Below are 13213 nucleotides of genomic sequence, written 5' to 3' on the forward strand. Positions count from 1 at the left end.
AACATCCCCCGGCAGGGCATTCCCCAACCCCCTCACTGCCCTCCCCGTGAGGAACCCCCTACCCAACATCCCCCGGCAGGGCATTCCCCAACCCCCTCACTGCCCTCACCGTGAGGAACCCCCTACCCAACATCCCCCGGCAGGGCATTCCCCAACCCCCTCACTGCCCTCACCGTGAGGAACCCCCTACCCAACACCCCCCGGCAGGGCATTCCCCAATCAAAGGGGGGCCCTCTGGTGCGTTGGTTGTTTATATGGGAAAAAAGAACCCCCCCTATCTGTGTATAATCCCCCCTAATGTACTTGTACATAATCTGTTGTATTGTTATTGTGGAGGTGCCCTGGGCTGGGGTAAAAGGGTAAATATAGTGGCAGGTATGTGTGGGCCAGAACAGCAGGGTGGTACTGACTGACCCAGATTAAGCGGCTTAGCCCTCGGCCCAGAGAACAAGTCGGGACTGGCACAGGGGTCGGAGGGCAGACAAATCAAGAGGCGCAGGGCTTTGCCCTTGGGGGTAATAACTGAGCAAGAGGTTCCTCGGGGGCCCAGACCCCTCACTGGTACCAGACCCATTACATTCAAGGTTCGGGAGCCGTTAGTGGGATGTTCTTGTGGGTCCCACTCCCCCCATTCTGTCCCCCCCCCACCGGTTCCACCTCGGCAAGTGAGGTGTCTGGTTCCTGGAGTCTGATCCCACAGAAAGTACCGGAACCAAGTGCTGATCCATCATGGGACCGATAGGTCATGCAGAGTATTACAGTGATCTGGGGGCACATATCCCGCATATATGCTACCGGGGGCACATATCCCGCATATATGCTACCGGGGACGCATATCCCGCATATATGCTACCGGGGACGCATATCCCGCATATATGCTACCGGGGACGCATATCCCGCATATATGCTACCGGGGACGCATATCCCGCATATATGCTACCGGGGACGCATATCCCGCATATATGCTACCGGGGACGCATATCCCGCATATATGCTACCGGGGACGCATATCCCGCATATATGCTACCGGGGCACATATCCCGCATATATGCTACTGGGGCACATATCCCGCATATATGCTACTGGGGCACATATCCCGCATATATGCTACCGGGCACGCATATCCTGCATATATGCTACCGGGCACGCATATCCCGCTTATATGCTACCGGGCACGCATATCCCGCATATATGCTACTGGGGCACATATCCCGCATATATGCTACTGGGGCACATATCCCGCATATATGCTACCGGGGACGCATATCCCGCATATATGCTACCGGGCACGCATATCCCGCTTATATGCTACCGGGCACGCATATCCCGCATATATGCTACCGGGGACGCATATCCCGCATATATGCTACCGGGGACGCATATCCCGCATATATGCTACCGGGGACGCATATCCCGCATATATGCTACCGGGGACGCATATCCTGCATATATGCTACCGGGGACGCATATCCCGCATATATGCTACTGGGGCACATATCCTACATATATGCTACCGGGGACGCATATCCCGCATATATCCTACCGGGGACGCATATCCCGCATATATGCTACTGGGGCACATATCCCGCATATATGCTACTGGGGCACATATCCTACATATATGCTACTGGGGCACATATCCTACATATATGCTACTGGGGCACATATCCTACATATATGCTACCGGGGGGCGCATATCCCGCATATATGGTACCGGGGACGCATATCCCGCATATATGCTACCGGGGACGCATATCCCGCATAGATGCTCCTATAATGCTCTTTGGGGCCCCTGAAAGCGCCACATACTTACCCCTATGTTCAGTCACACTTACCCCCAGGCTGCCCCCTGATTGGCCCCGCCCAGTAACTGAACCCCCGGGCAGAGAGCCTTCTGGACAAGTTGGGTCGGACCGGAATCACAGGGAGAAGACTCAGGAACGGGGGGGGGGGGCTGGATCCAAGAAGAGCAACTCGGCATTTATGTGGGTGAAGGTTCTGTATTTAATGTGTAACGTTCTGTAGTTACTGTGTGGCGCCTCCCACTGGTACCGACAGGTACTGCCCCGTGTACTGATATTAAAGTTCTGTTCAATCTTTGTTGGCTGTGTAGTGAAAAAGCGCTGGTTCTGGTTATTTCCAAGCAATGCTGCTGTATTATAGCCCCACCCCAAGGTCTGCCCAGCACTTTCTGGTTGCTAGGCTTTGTTTACCCTAGCAACTAAGCAGAAGTTTGGAAGTCAGAATGGAAAATAAATAGTAGAACCTGAGGGTTTATAAACGGAAACCTCCCAGTCTGCAGAATAAGGAGCCGTACAGAATATATAATGTATAACGACCAACTGCAAATCTGTAGCACTTCCCTATCACTGTATTAGTCTCACCGGCCCTGCTGGGAGGCTGTTCCCTGTACCTACCCCCCTTTCTGTAAAGTAGTACTTCCTTATGTTCCCTTTCAGCCCCCCCCCCCCCCCCCCATTCCTTTACTGTATTAGTCCCAACGGCCCTGCTGGGAGGCTGTTCCCTGTACCTACCCCCCTTTCTGTAAAGTAGCACTTCCTTATGTTCCCTTTCAGCCCCCCCCCCCCTATTCCTTTACTGTATTAGTCCCACCGGCCCTGCTGGGAGGCTGTTCCCTGTACCTACCCCCCTTTCTGTAAAGTAGCACTTCCTTATGTTCCCTTTCAGCCCCCCCCCCATATTCCTTTACTGTATTAGTCCCACCGGCCCTGCTGGGAGGCTGTTACCTGTACCTACTCCCCTTTTCAGTCTCTGTTACCCCCTCCTTTTCCCATTCTGTTTTGGGGACACAGGAACTTTCTTGCCAGAAGACCAACCCCATTCTGTGCAGGTGCCACAGGCGCCGTCATGGAACAATCACCTGTTTATCATCTCAACTTTAATAAAAGCCTCATTAGCTCCGTGTGGGTCTCAATCGGATCAGCACATTCCCCTCATTCCCTGCCTCCCCCCTGCTGCCTCCAGTTACACACAACTATAAACCCAGTGAGAATGAGGAATGAATGGATATTGGGGAGTTGTATCAGGAGTCAGAACCAGCAGTGCAGGGAAGGGAAAGGGACAGACACAGTGACAGTTACACATAACTATAAACCCAGTGAGAATGAGGGATGAATGGGTATTGGGGAGTTGTATCAGGAGTCAGAACCAGCAGTGCAGAGAAGGGAAAGGGACAGACACAGTGACAGTTACACATAACTATAAACCCAGTGAGAATGAGGAATGAATGGGTATTGGGGAGTTGTATCAGGAGTCAGAACCAGCAGTGCAGGGAAGGGAAAGGGACAGACACAGTGACAGTTACACATAACTATAAACCCAGTGAGAATGAGGAATGAATGGGTATTGGGGAGTTGTATCAGGAGTCAGAACCAGCAGTGCAGGGAAGGGAAAGGGACAGACACAGTGACAGTTACACATAACTATAAACCCAGTGAGAATGAGGAATGAATGGATATTGGGGAGTTGTATCAGGAGTCAGAACCAGCAGTGCAGGGAAGGGAAAGGGACAGACACAGTGACAGTTACACATAACTATAAACCCAGTGAGAATGAGGGATGAATGGATATTGGGGAGTTGTATCAGGAGTCAGAACCAGCAGTGCAGGGAAGGGAAAGGGACAGTGACAGTTACACATAACTATAAACCCAGTGAGAATGAGGGATGAATGGGTATTGGGGAGTTGTATCAGGAGTCAGAACCAGCAGTGCAGGGAAGGGAAAGGGACAGACACAGTGACAGTTACACATAACTATAAACCCAGTGAGAATGAGGAATGAATGGGTATTGGGGAGTTGTATCAGGAGTCAGAACCAGCAGTGCAGGGAAGGGAAAGGGACAGACACAGTGACAGTTACACATAACTATAAACCCAGTGAGAATGAGGAATGAATGGATATTGGGGAGTTGTATCAGGAGTCAGAACCAGCAGTGCAGGGAAGGGAAGGGACAGACACAGTGACAGTTACACATAACTATAAACCCAGTGAGAATGAGGGATGAATGGATATTGGGGAGTTGTATCAGGAGTCAGAACCAGCAGTGCAGGGAAGGGAAAGGGACAGACACAGTGACAGTTACACATAACTATAAACCCAGTGAGAATGAGGGATGAATGGGTATTGGGGAGTTGTATCAGGAGTCAGAACCAGCAGTGCAGGGAAGGGACAGACACAGTGACAGTTACACATAACTATAAACCCAGTGAGAATGAGGAATGAATGGGTATTGGGGAGTTGTATCAGGAGTCAGAACCAGCAGTGCAGGGAAGGGAAAGGGACAGACACAGTGACAGTTACACATAACTATAAACCCAGTGAGAATGAGGAATGAATGGGTATTGGGGAGTTGTATCAGGAGTCAGAACCAGCAGTGCAGGGAAGGGAAAGGGACAGACACAGTGACAGTTACACATAACTATAAACCCAGTGAGAATGAGGGATGAATGGGTATTGGGGAGTTGTATCAGGAGTCAGAACCAGCAGTGCAGGGAAGGGAAAGGGACAGACACAGTGACAGTTACACATAACTATAAACCCAGTGAGAATGAGGGATGAATGGATATTAGGGAGTTGTATCAGGAGTCAGAACCAGCAGTGCAGGGAAGGGAAAGGGACAGACACAGTGACAGTTACACATAACTATAAACCCAGTGAGAATGAGGGATGAATGGATATTGGGGAGTTGTATCAGGAGTCAGAACCAGCAGTGCAGGGAAGGGAAAGGGACAGTGACAGTTACACATAACTATAAACCCAGTGAGAATGAGGAATGAATGGATATTGGGGAGTTGTATCAGGAGTCAGAACCAGCAGTGCAGGGAAGGGAAAGGGACAGACACAGTGACAGTTACACATAACTATAAACCCAGTGAGAATGAGGGATGAATGGATATTGGGGAGTTGTATCAGGAGTCAGAACCAGCAGTGCAGGGAAGGGAAAGGGACAGACAGGCACCCACATTTCACCCCCCCCCCCAGTTACAATACAATGGGGCCCGTACCGGGCGCAGAGAGACACTGGGGAGACAACACTAATATCACAGGGATCTTTATTCAGCATGGAACTGGCCAATCGAGTGCAGCTTTGGGCAAATTCACACAAATATCAGGATTTCCTGCCGCAGCAGATTAAAAAGAAAAGTATAAAACTATATACAGAAATCAGCACCAAACGGCCTATTGAGTCAGCCCGACCCCCCCAGGAAAGGGGGGAATATTGTTATTTTATTCATTTCAGACATTTCTGCAGGCTGAGCAGCGGCTAATTACTTCCTACTGCCCCCCCCATCACTGTGCCACATACTGGCCCACACAGCAGTCTGACATAGTTGCCCCCCATCACGCTGCTACACAGTGGCCCCATAGCAATGCCCCCCGGCAGAGCTACATAGTGGCCCCCATAGCAGTGCCCCCCAGCAGAGCAACATAGTGGCCCCCATTGCAGTGCTTCACAGTGGCCCCCATTGCAGTTGCCCCCCGGCAGTGCTTCACAGTGGCCCCCATTGCAATGCTTCACAGTGGCCCCCATAGCAGTTGCCCCCCAGCAGAGCAACATAGTGGCCCCCATTGCAGTGCTTCACAGTGGCCCCCATTGCAGTTGCCCCCCAGCAGTGCTTCACAGTGGCCCCCATTGCAGTTGCCCCCCGGCAGTGCTTCACAGTGGCCCCCATAGCAGTTGCCCCCTGGCAGTGCTTCACAGTGGCCCCCATTGCAATGCTTCACAGTGGCCCCCATAGCAGTTGCCCCCCGGCAGAGCAACATAGTGGCCCCCATAGTAGTTGCCCCCCAGCAGAGCTACATAGTGGCCCCCATAGCAGTGCTACATAGTGGCCCCCATAGCAGTGCTACACAGTGGCCCCCATAGCAGTGCTACACAGTGGCCCCCATAGCAGTGCTTCAGTGGCCCCCATAGCAGTGCTACATAGTGGCCCCCATAGCAGTGCTTCAGTGGCCCCCATAGCAGTGCTACACAGTGGCCCCCATAGCAGTGCTACATAGTGGCCCCCATAGCAGTGCTTCACAGTGGCCCCATAGCAGTGCTACACAGTGGCCCCCATAGCAGTGCTACATAGTGGCCCCCATAGCAGTGCTACACAGTGGCCCCCATAGCAGTGCTACATAGTGGCCCCCATAGCAGTGCTTCACAGTGGCCCCCATAGCAGTGCTTCACAGTGGCCCCCATAGCAGTGCTACACAGTGGCCCCCATAGCAGTGCTTCACAGTGGCCCCCATAGCAGTGCTACATAGTGGCCCCCATAGCAGTGCTACATAGTGGCCCCCATAGCAGTGCTACATAGTGGCCCCCATAGCAGTGCTACACAGTGGCCCCCATAGCAGTGCTACACAGTGGCCCCCATAGCAGTGCTACACAGTGGCCCCCATAGCAGTGCTACATAGTGGCCCCCATAGCAGTGCTTCACAGTGGCCCCATAGCAGTGCTACATAGTGGCCCCCATAGCAGTGCTACATAGTGGCCCCCATAGCAGTGCTACATAGTGGCCCCCATAGCAGTGCTACACAGTGGCCCCCATAGCAGTGCTATATAGTGGCCCCCATAGCAGTGCTACATAGTGGCCCCCATAGCAGTGCTACATAGTGGCCCCCATAGCAGTGCTATATAGTGGCCCCCATAGCAGTGCTACACAATGGCCCCCATAGCAGTGCTACATAGTGGCCCCCATAGCAGTGCTACAAGGCCCATAGCAGCATAGTGCCCCCATAGCAGTGCTACATAGTGGCCCCCATAGCAGTGCTATATAGTGGCCCCCATAGCAGTGCTACACAGTGGCCCCCATAGCAGTGCTACATAGTGGCCCCCATAGCAGTGCCCCCCGGCAGAGCAACACAGTGGCCCCCACCCCGGGGCTCAAGCTGCCAGCCGGCTGAAGTAAATGCCACTGATGCCATTCAGGAAGAACAGAAATACCCCCACAAACTGGCACCAGAAGAGGAGGGTGAAGGTGCCCAGGCGGGCAGTGCCCATCAGTAGGGTGACGTAGGTCAGGGTGCCCGTAGAGGACAGCAGGAAGGAGACGAGCAGCAGGACGGACCCCATGTTCCACTTCCTGTGGGCGTGGCCATCCTCACACAGCTGTGAGACCATCAGCAACTCCAGGCCGAATATGGCCACCACCACCCCCACGGACACGGTGGTACGGACCAGCGCCATTCGTTGGCTCAGCCACATCAGATCCTCGCCGCACTGGGCGGAGCCTTGATTGCAGGTGTCCCAAACCCCGAATGTCGGCTCCTCGGGGGCGGAGACCCACCGGCCGTCACACACAGAAATGGAGGAGAGGATAACGGCCAGGGCAGAACCGACTGTGATCAGAACCCGTAGGAACATCTCGAAGAACATGGTGCCATGAGGGAGGCGGGGCTTCTGCACCTGTGGGGGGGTGAGGGGAGGGGTTATTGGAGCAAAGATGAGCCACGCCCAGGAATAGTGCAAAAAATGATTTCTACTGGCGCCAGCGCCCCTAGTGGTAATAGAGAGACATGCAGGCTGCAGTACTGATATCAACTGCCCTACTGTATCAGCTATATACCCCCACCGACTGGGGCAGGGATTATATACCCCCACCGACTGGGGCAGGGACTATATAACCCCACTGACTGGGGCAGGGACTATATACCCCCACCGACTGGGGCAGGGATTATATACCCCCACCGACTGGGGCAGGGACTATATAACCCCACTGACTGGGGCAGGGACTATATACCCCCACCGACTGGGGCAGGGACTATATACCCCCACCGACTGGGGCAGGGACTATATACCCCCACCTACTGGGGCAGGGACTATATAACCCCACTGACTGGGGCAGGGACTATATACCCCCACCGACTGGGGCAGGGATTATATACCCCCACCGACTGGGGCAGGGACTATATAACCCCACTGACTGGGGCAGGGATTATATACCCCCACCTACTGGGGCAGGGATTATATACCCCCACCGACTGGGGCAGGGACTATATACCCCCACCGACTGGGGCAGGGATTATATACCCCCACCGACTGGGGCAGGGATTATATACCCCCACCGACTGGGGCAGGGACTATATAACCCCACTGACTGGGGCAGGGACTATATACCCCACCGACTGGGGCAGGGACTATATAACCCCACTGACTGGGGCAGGGATTATATACCCCCACCTACTGGGGCAGGGATTATATACCCCCACCGACTGGGGCAGGGACTATATACCCCCACCGACTGGGGCAGGGATTATATACCCCCACCGACTGGGGCAGGGATTATATACCCCCACCGACTGGGGCAGGGATTATATACCCCCACCGACTGGGGCAGGGACTATATAACCCCACTGACTGGGGCAGGGATTATATACCCCCACCTACTGGGGCAGGGATTATATACCCCCACCGACTGGGGCAGGGACTATATACCCCCACCGACTGGGGCAGGGATTATATACCCCCACCGACTGGGGCAGGGATTATATACCCCCACCGACTGGGGCAGGGATTATATACCCCCACCGACTGGGGCAGGGACTATATAACCCCACTGACTGGGGCAGGGACTATATACCCCCACCGACTGGGGCAGGGATTATATACCCCCACCGACTGGGGCAGGGATTATATACCCCCACCGACTGGGGCAGGGATTATATACCCCCACCGACTGGGGCAGGGATTATATACCCCCACCGACTGGGGCAGGGACTATATACCCCCACCGACTGGGGCAGGGATTATATACCCCCACCGACTGGGGCAGGGATTATATACCCCCACCGACTGGGGCAGGGATTATATACCCCCACCGACTGGGGCAGGGACTATATACCCCCACCGATTGGGGCAGGGACTATATAACCCCACTGACTGGGGCAGGGACTATATACCCCCACCGACTGGGGCAGGGATTATATACCCTGCAGTAACAGTAAATTTGGCCCCTTCTGCCCCCATCAATGGGATTCACAGACAAAATGCTGGACTGTGCCTATGTACAAACAGATCTGCCCCTGTAGGGGGTGCAGTTTGCCCACGTGGGGGGCAGTGTATATGGGCAAGAGGTGAGTGTGAGTGGGAGCAGATCACTATCAGTGTTTAAGATGAGTGAGACCTTTGCTCTGTCATATTCTGGGCCGGGGCAATAAACTGAGCACTTTACCCTCTGAGCTGAAATGTATTACCTCCAAGGGCACAAACTGTAACAGCCCAGATTAACCCTTTGCTGTCCACAGAATAGACTCACTATAGGGAAAGTCAGGGAGTGAGTGAGTGGGAATGACTGGGAGTGAGTGGGAATGACAGGGAGTGAGTGGGAATGACTGGGAGTGAGTGGGAAGGATTGGGAGCAGACAGGGAGTGAGTGGGAATGACTGGGAGTGAGTGGGAATGACAGGGAGTGAGTGGGAATGACTGGGAGTGAGTGGGAAGGATTGGGAGCAGACAGGGAGTGAGTGGAATGACTGGGAGTGAGTGGGAGCAGACAGGGAGTGAGTGGGAATGACTGAGTGAGTGGGAGCAGACAGGGAGTGAGTGGGAATGACTGGGAGTGAGTGGGAGCAGACAGGGAGTGAGTGGGAAGGATTGGGAGTGAGTGGGAGCAGACAGGGAGTGAGTGGGAATGACTGAGTGAGTGGGAGCAGACAGGAAGTGAGTGGGAATGACTGGGAGTGAGTGGGAGCAGACAGGGAGTGAGTGGGAATGACTGAGTGAGTGGGAGCAGACAGGAAGTGAGTGGGAATGACTGGGAGTGAGTGGGAGCAGACAGGGAGTGAGTGGGAATGACTGAGTGAGTGGGAGCAGACAGGAAGTGAGTGGGAATGACTGGGAGTGAGTGGGAGCAGACAGGGAGTGAGTGGGAATGACTGAGTGAGTGGGAAGGATTGGGAGCAGACAGGGAGTGAGTGGGAAGGATTGGGAGCAGACAGGGTGAGTGGGGCCCGGGAGTCGCACACAGGGGCCCGGGAGTCGCACACAGGGGCCCGGGAGTCGCACACAGGGGGCCGGGAGTCGCACACAGGGGGGCCGGGAGTCGCACACAGGGGGCCGGGAGTCGCACACTGGGGGCCGGGAGTCGCACACAGGGGGCCGGGAGTCGCACACAGGGGGCCGGGAGTCGCACACTGGGGGCCGGGAGTCGCACACAGGGGGCCGGGAGTCGCACACTGGGGGGCCGGGAGTCGCACACAGGGGGCCGGGAGTCGCACACTGGGGGGCCGGGAGTCGCACACAGGGGGCCGGGAGTCGCACACAGGGGGCCGGGAGTCGCACACTGGGGGGCCGGGAGTCGCACACAGGGGGCCGGGAGTCGCACACAGGGGGGCCGGGAGTCGCACACAGGGGGCCGGGAGTCGCACACAGGGGGCCGGGAGTCGCACACTGGGGGCCGGGAGTCGCACACAGGGGGGCCGGGAGTCGCACACAGGGGGCCGGGAGTCGCACACTGGGGGCCGGGAGTCGCACACAGGGGGCCGGGAGTCGCACACTGGGGGCCGGGAGTCGCACACTGGGGGCCGGGAGTCGCACACTGGGGGGGCCCCAGGGAAACAGACAGTCGGAGCTGACAGCAGAGGGAGGAGCTTCTGATAAGAAAAGGGCAAGTAAACATGTTTATGAGCTGCAAACTCTCCGCACAGCCCTATGGGGCAAGTATTTTCTCTATAAAACCACTAATTCCCTCCCCGGGGGGCAGATCCCATACAAAGAAGGAATTAGGTACAAAACTTGCCCTCATACCCCTGGGATCCGCACCCCGAACCGGCCCTGCGCCCCTCAGCTCCAATATGGGGCCCCCCTCTCCCCAATAACTAAAAAGACAGTGGCTCAGAGAGAGTGGGGGGGGGGGGCATGTTGGGGGGCCAGGGGCATGTTGGGGGTCTCACACTCCTAAAAAAAATAGTTCAAACGGGACCGGAGTCGGAAAGTTCTGCCCCGGGGGGAGTCGGCCAGATGCCCCCCAGCCCCGGGAGCCCCCCAGCCCCAGAGAGAGAGAGAGAGAGAGTTACCTGCACCCCTATTGCTGCCATCGCTGCTCCCACAGTCCCGCCCCCAGGGGCAGAAGGGCAGTTCCACTGTATCAGTCACGTTACTGGGCCGGGAGTCCGGATCTGCTGAATCAGCGACTCTGCCCCATGGGGGGGGGCTGTTACTCCTGTTTATTTAAACTTCTCCCCTCCCCGGACTGTGTGCTCATTGGCACGTCCCCCCCCACTCAGTGCCGGTGCCGGTGCGACTAAGTCGCGGTGAGAGCGCCCCCCAGACTCAGTGCCGGTGCGACTAAGTCGCGGTGAGAGCGCCCCCCAGACTCAGTGCCGGTGCGACTAAGTCGCGGTGAGAGCGCCCCCCAGACTCGGTGCCGGTGCGACTAAGTCGCGGTGAGAGCGCCCCCCAGACTCGGTGCCGGTGCGACTAAGTCGCGGTGAGAGCGCCCCCCAGACTCGGTACCGGTGCGACTAAGTCGCGGTGAGAGCGCCCCCCAGACTCAGTGCCGGTGCGACTAAGTCGCGGTGAGAGCGCCCCCCAGACTCGGTGCCGGTGCGACTAACCGCGGTGAGAGCGCCCCCCAGACTCAGTGCCGGTGCGACTAAGTCGCGGTGAGAGCGCCCCCCAGACTCGGTGCCGGTGCGACTAACCGCGGTGAGAGCGCCCCCCAGACTCAGTGCCGGTGCGACTAAGTCGCGGTGAGAGCGCCCCCCAGACTCGGTGCCGGTGCGACTAACCGCGGTGAGAGCGCCCCCCAGACTCAGTGCCGGTGCGACTAAGTCGCGGTGAGAGCGCCCCCCAGACTCAGTGCCGGTGCGACTAACCGCAGTGAGAGCGCCGACAAGCAGCGCAGCGATGTACAAGAGAACAAGCTCCTTCCCACAATCCCCCTGCAGCTTTATGCTCAGTTAAGTGGGGGGGCGGGGGCAATAGAACCCCATTTGCCCTTATCCAGCGGTACCGGTGGGGCATTACTGCCACCTTCAGGAATCTTGGGGCCCCCACACATCTAACCGGCACTAAAACTAGTGCAACTGACCCCCAGGAGCAGGGGGGCCCCCACATCATTACCCCCTGTGGCACCAGTTGCAGCCCTCCTGCTACTACAATTCCCAACATCCTCTCTGCCAGGGGCTTTAGTTGGGATAAATAAAGAAACAGAGGTGCTCAGTATATTGCCCCCAGTAGGGTAAGTACAGAAACAGAGGTGCTCAGTATATTGCCCCCAGTAGGGTAAATACAGAAACAGAGGTGCTCAGTATATTGCCCCCAGTAGGGTAAATACAGAAACAGAGGTGCTCAGTATATTGCCCCCAATAGGGTAAATACAGAGAGGTGCTCAGTATATTGCCCCCAGTAGGGTAAATACAGAGAGGTGCTCAGTATATTGCCCCCAGTAGGGTAAATACAGAAACAGAGGTGCTCAGTATATTGCCCCCAGTAGGGTAAATACAGAGAGGTGCTCAGTATATTGCCCCCAGTAGGGTAAATACAGAAACAGAGGTGCTCAGTATATTGCCCCCAGTAGGGTAAATACAGAGAGGGTGCTCAGTATATTGCCCCCAGTAGGGTAAATACAGAGAGGTGCTCAGTATATTGCCCCCAGTAGGGGTAAATACAGAAACAGAGGTGCTCAGTATATTGCCCCCAGTAGGGTAAATACAGAAACAGAGGTGCTCAGTATATTGCCCCCAGTAGGGTAAATACAGAAACAGAGGTGCTCAGTATATTGCCCCCAGTAGGGTAAATACAGAAACAGAGGTGCTCAGTATATTGCCCCCAGTAGGGTAAATACAGAAACAGAGGTGCTCAGTATATTGCCCCCAGTAGGGTAAATACAGAAAGAGAGGTGCTCAGTATATTGCCCCCAGTAGGGTAAATACAGAAACAGAGGTGCTCAGTATATTGCCCCCAGTAGGGTAAATACAGAAACAGAGGTGCTCAGTATATTGCCCCCAGTAGGGTAAATACAGAGACCCAACATCTCCAATCACTAAAGACCCCAGTGAGGCTGGTACCCCAGATAGAGGGGATGGAGGCAATTGCCCCAGCAGGAAAGAGAATGACGTTTAGTGTTCATGGGCTCTGGGAACTACACCTGCCCCTTTCCCCTATTGCCCCTATCCCTTCCTCCCCCAATTTTAATAAGTCAAAGGGCAGAGAAGTAACTAACCCCCCATTAGGGCAATTATCCACGCCATGCATAAAACTATGGCA

The 13213-nt window shown here is 55.5% G+C and overlaps 1 protein-coding gene across 1 annotated transcript; it reads right to left on the reverse strand.

Moving 5' to 3' along the window:
* Positions 1 to 5055: 5055 nt before the first annotated feature.
* On the reverse strand, positions 5056 to 11141 carry tmem37 (transmembrane protein 37). Its single transcript, XM_004920320.3, has 2 exons — positions 11020 to 11141; positions 5056 to 7411 (listed from the first exon to the last, which is right to left on the reverse strand). The coding sequence occupies exons 1-2, from the start codon at positions 11038 to 11040 to the stop codon at positions 6890 to 6892; spliced, it is 543 nt and encodes a 180-aa protein (XP_004920377.1). The 5' UTR covers positions 11041 to 11141; the 3' UTR covers positions 5056 to 6889.
* Between the last annotated feature and the right edge of the window lie 2072 nt (positions 11142 to 13213).

Source organism: Xenopus tropicalis, chromosome 9 (genome assembly GCF_000004195.4).
Source record: "Xenopus tropicalis strain Nigerian chromosome 9, UCB_Xtro_10.0, whole genome shotgun sequence".
NCBI classification, from domain to species: domain Eukaryota; kingdom Metazoa; phylum Chordata; class Amphibia; order Anura; family Pipidae; genus Xenopus; species Xenopus tropicalis.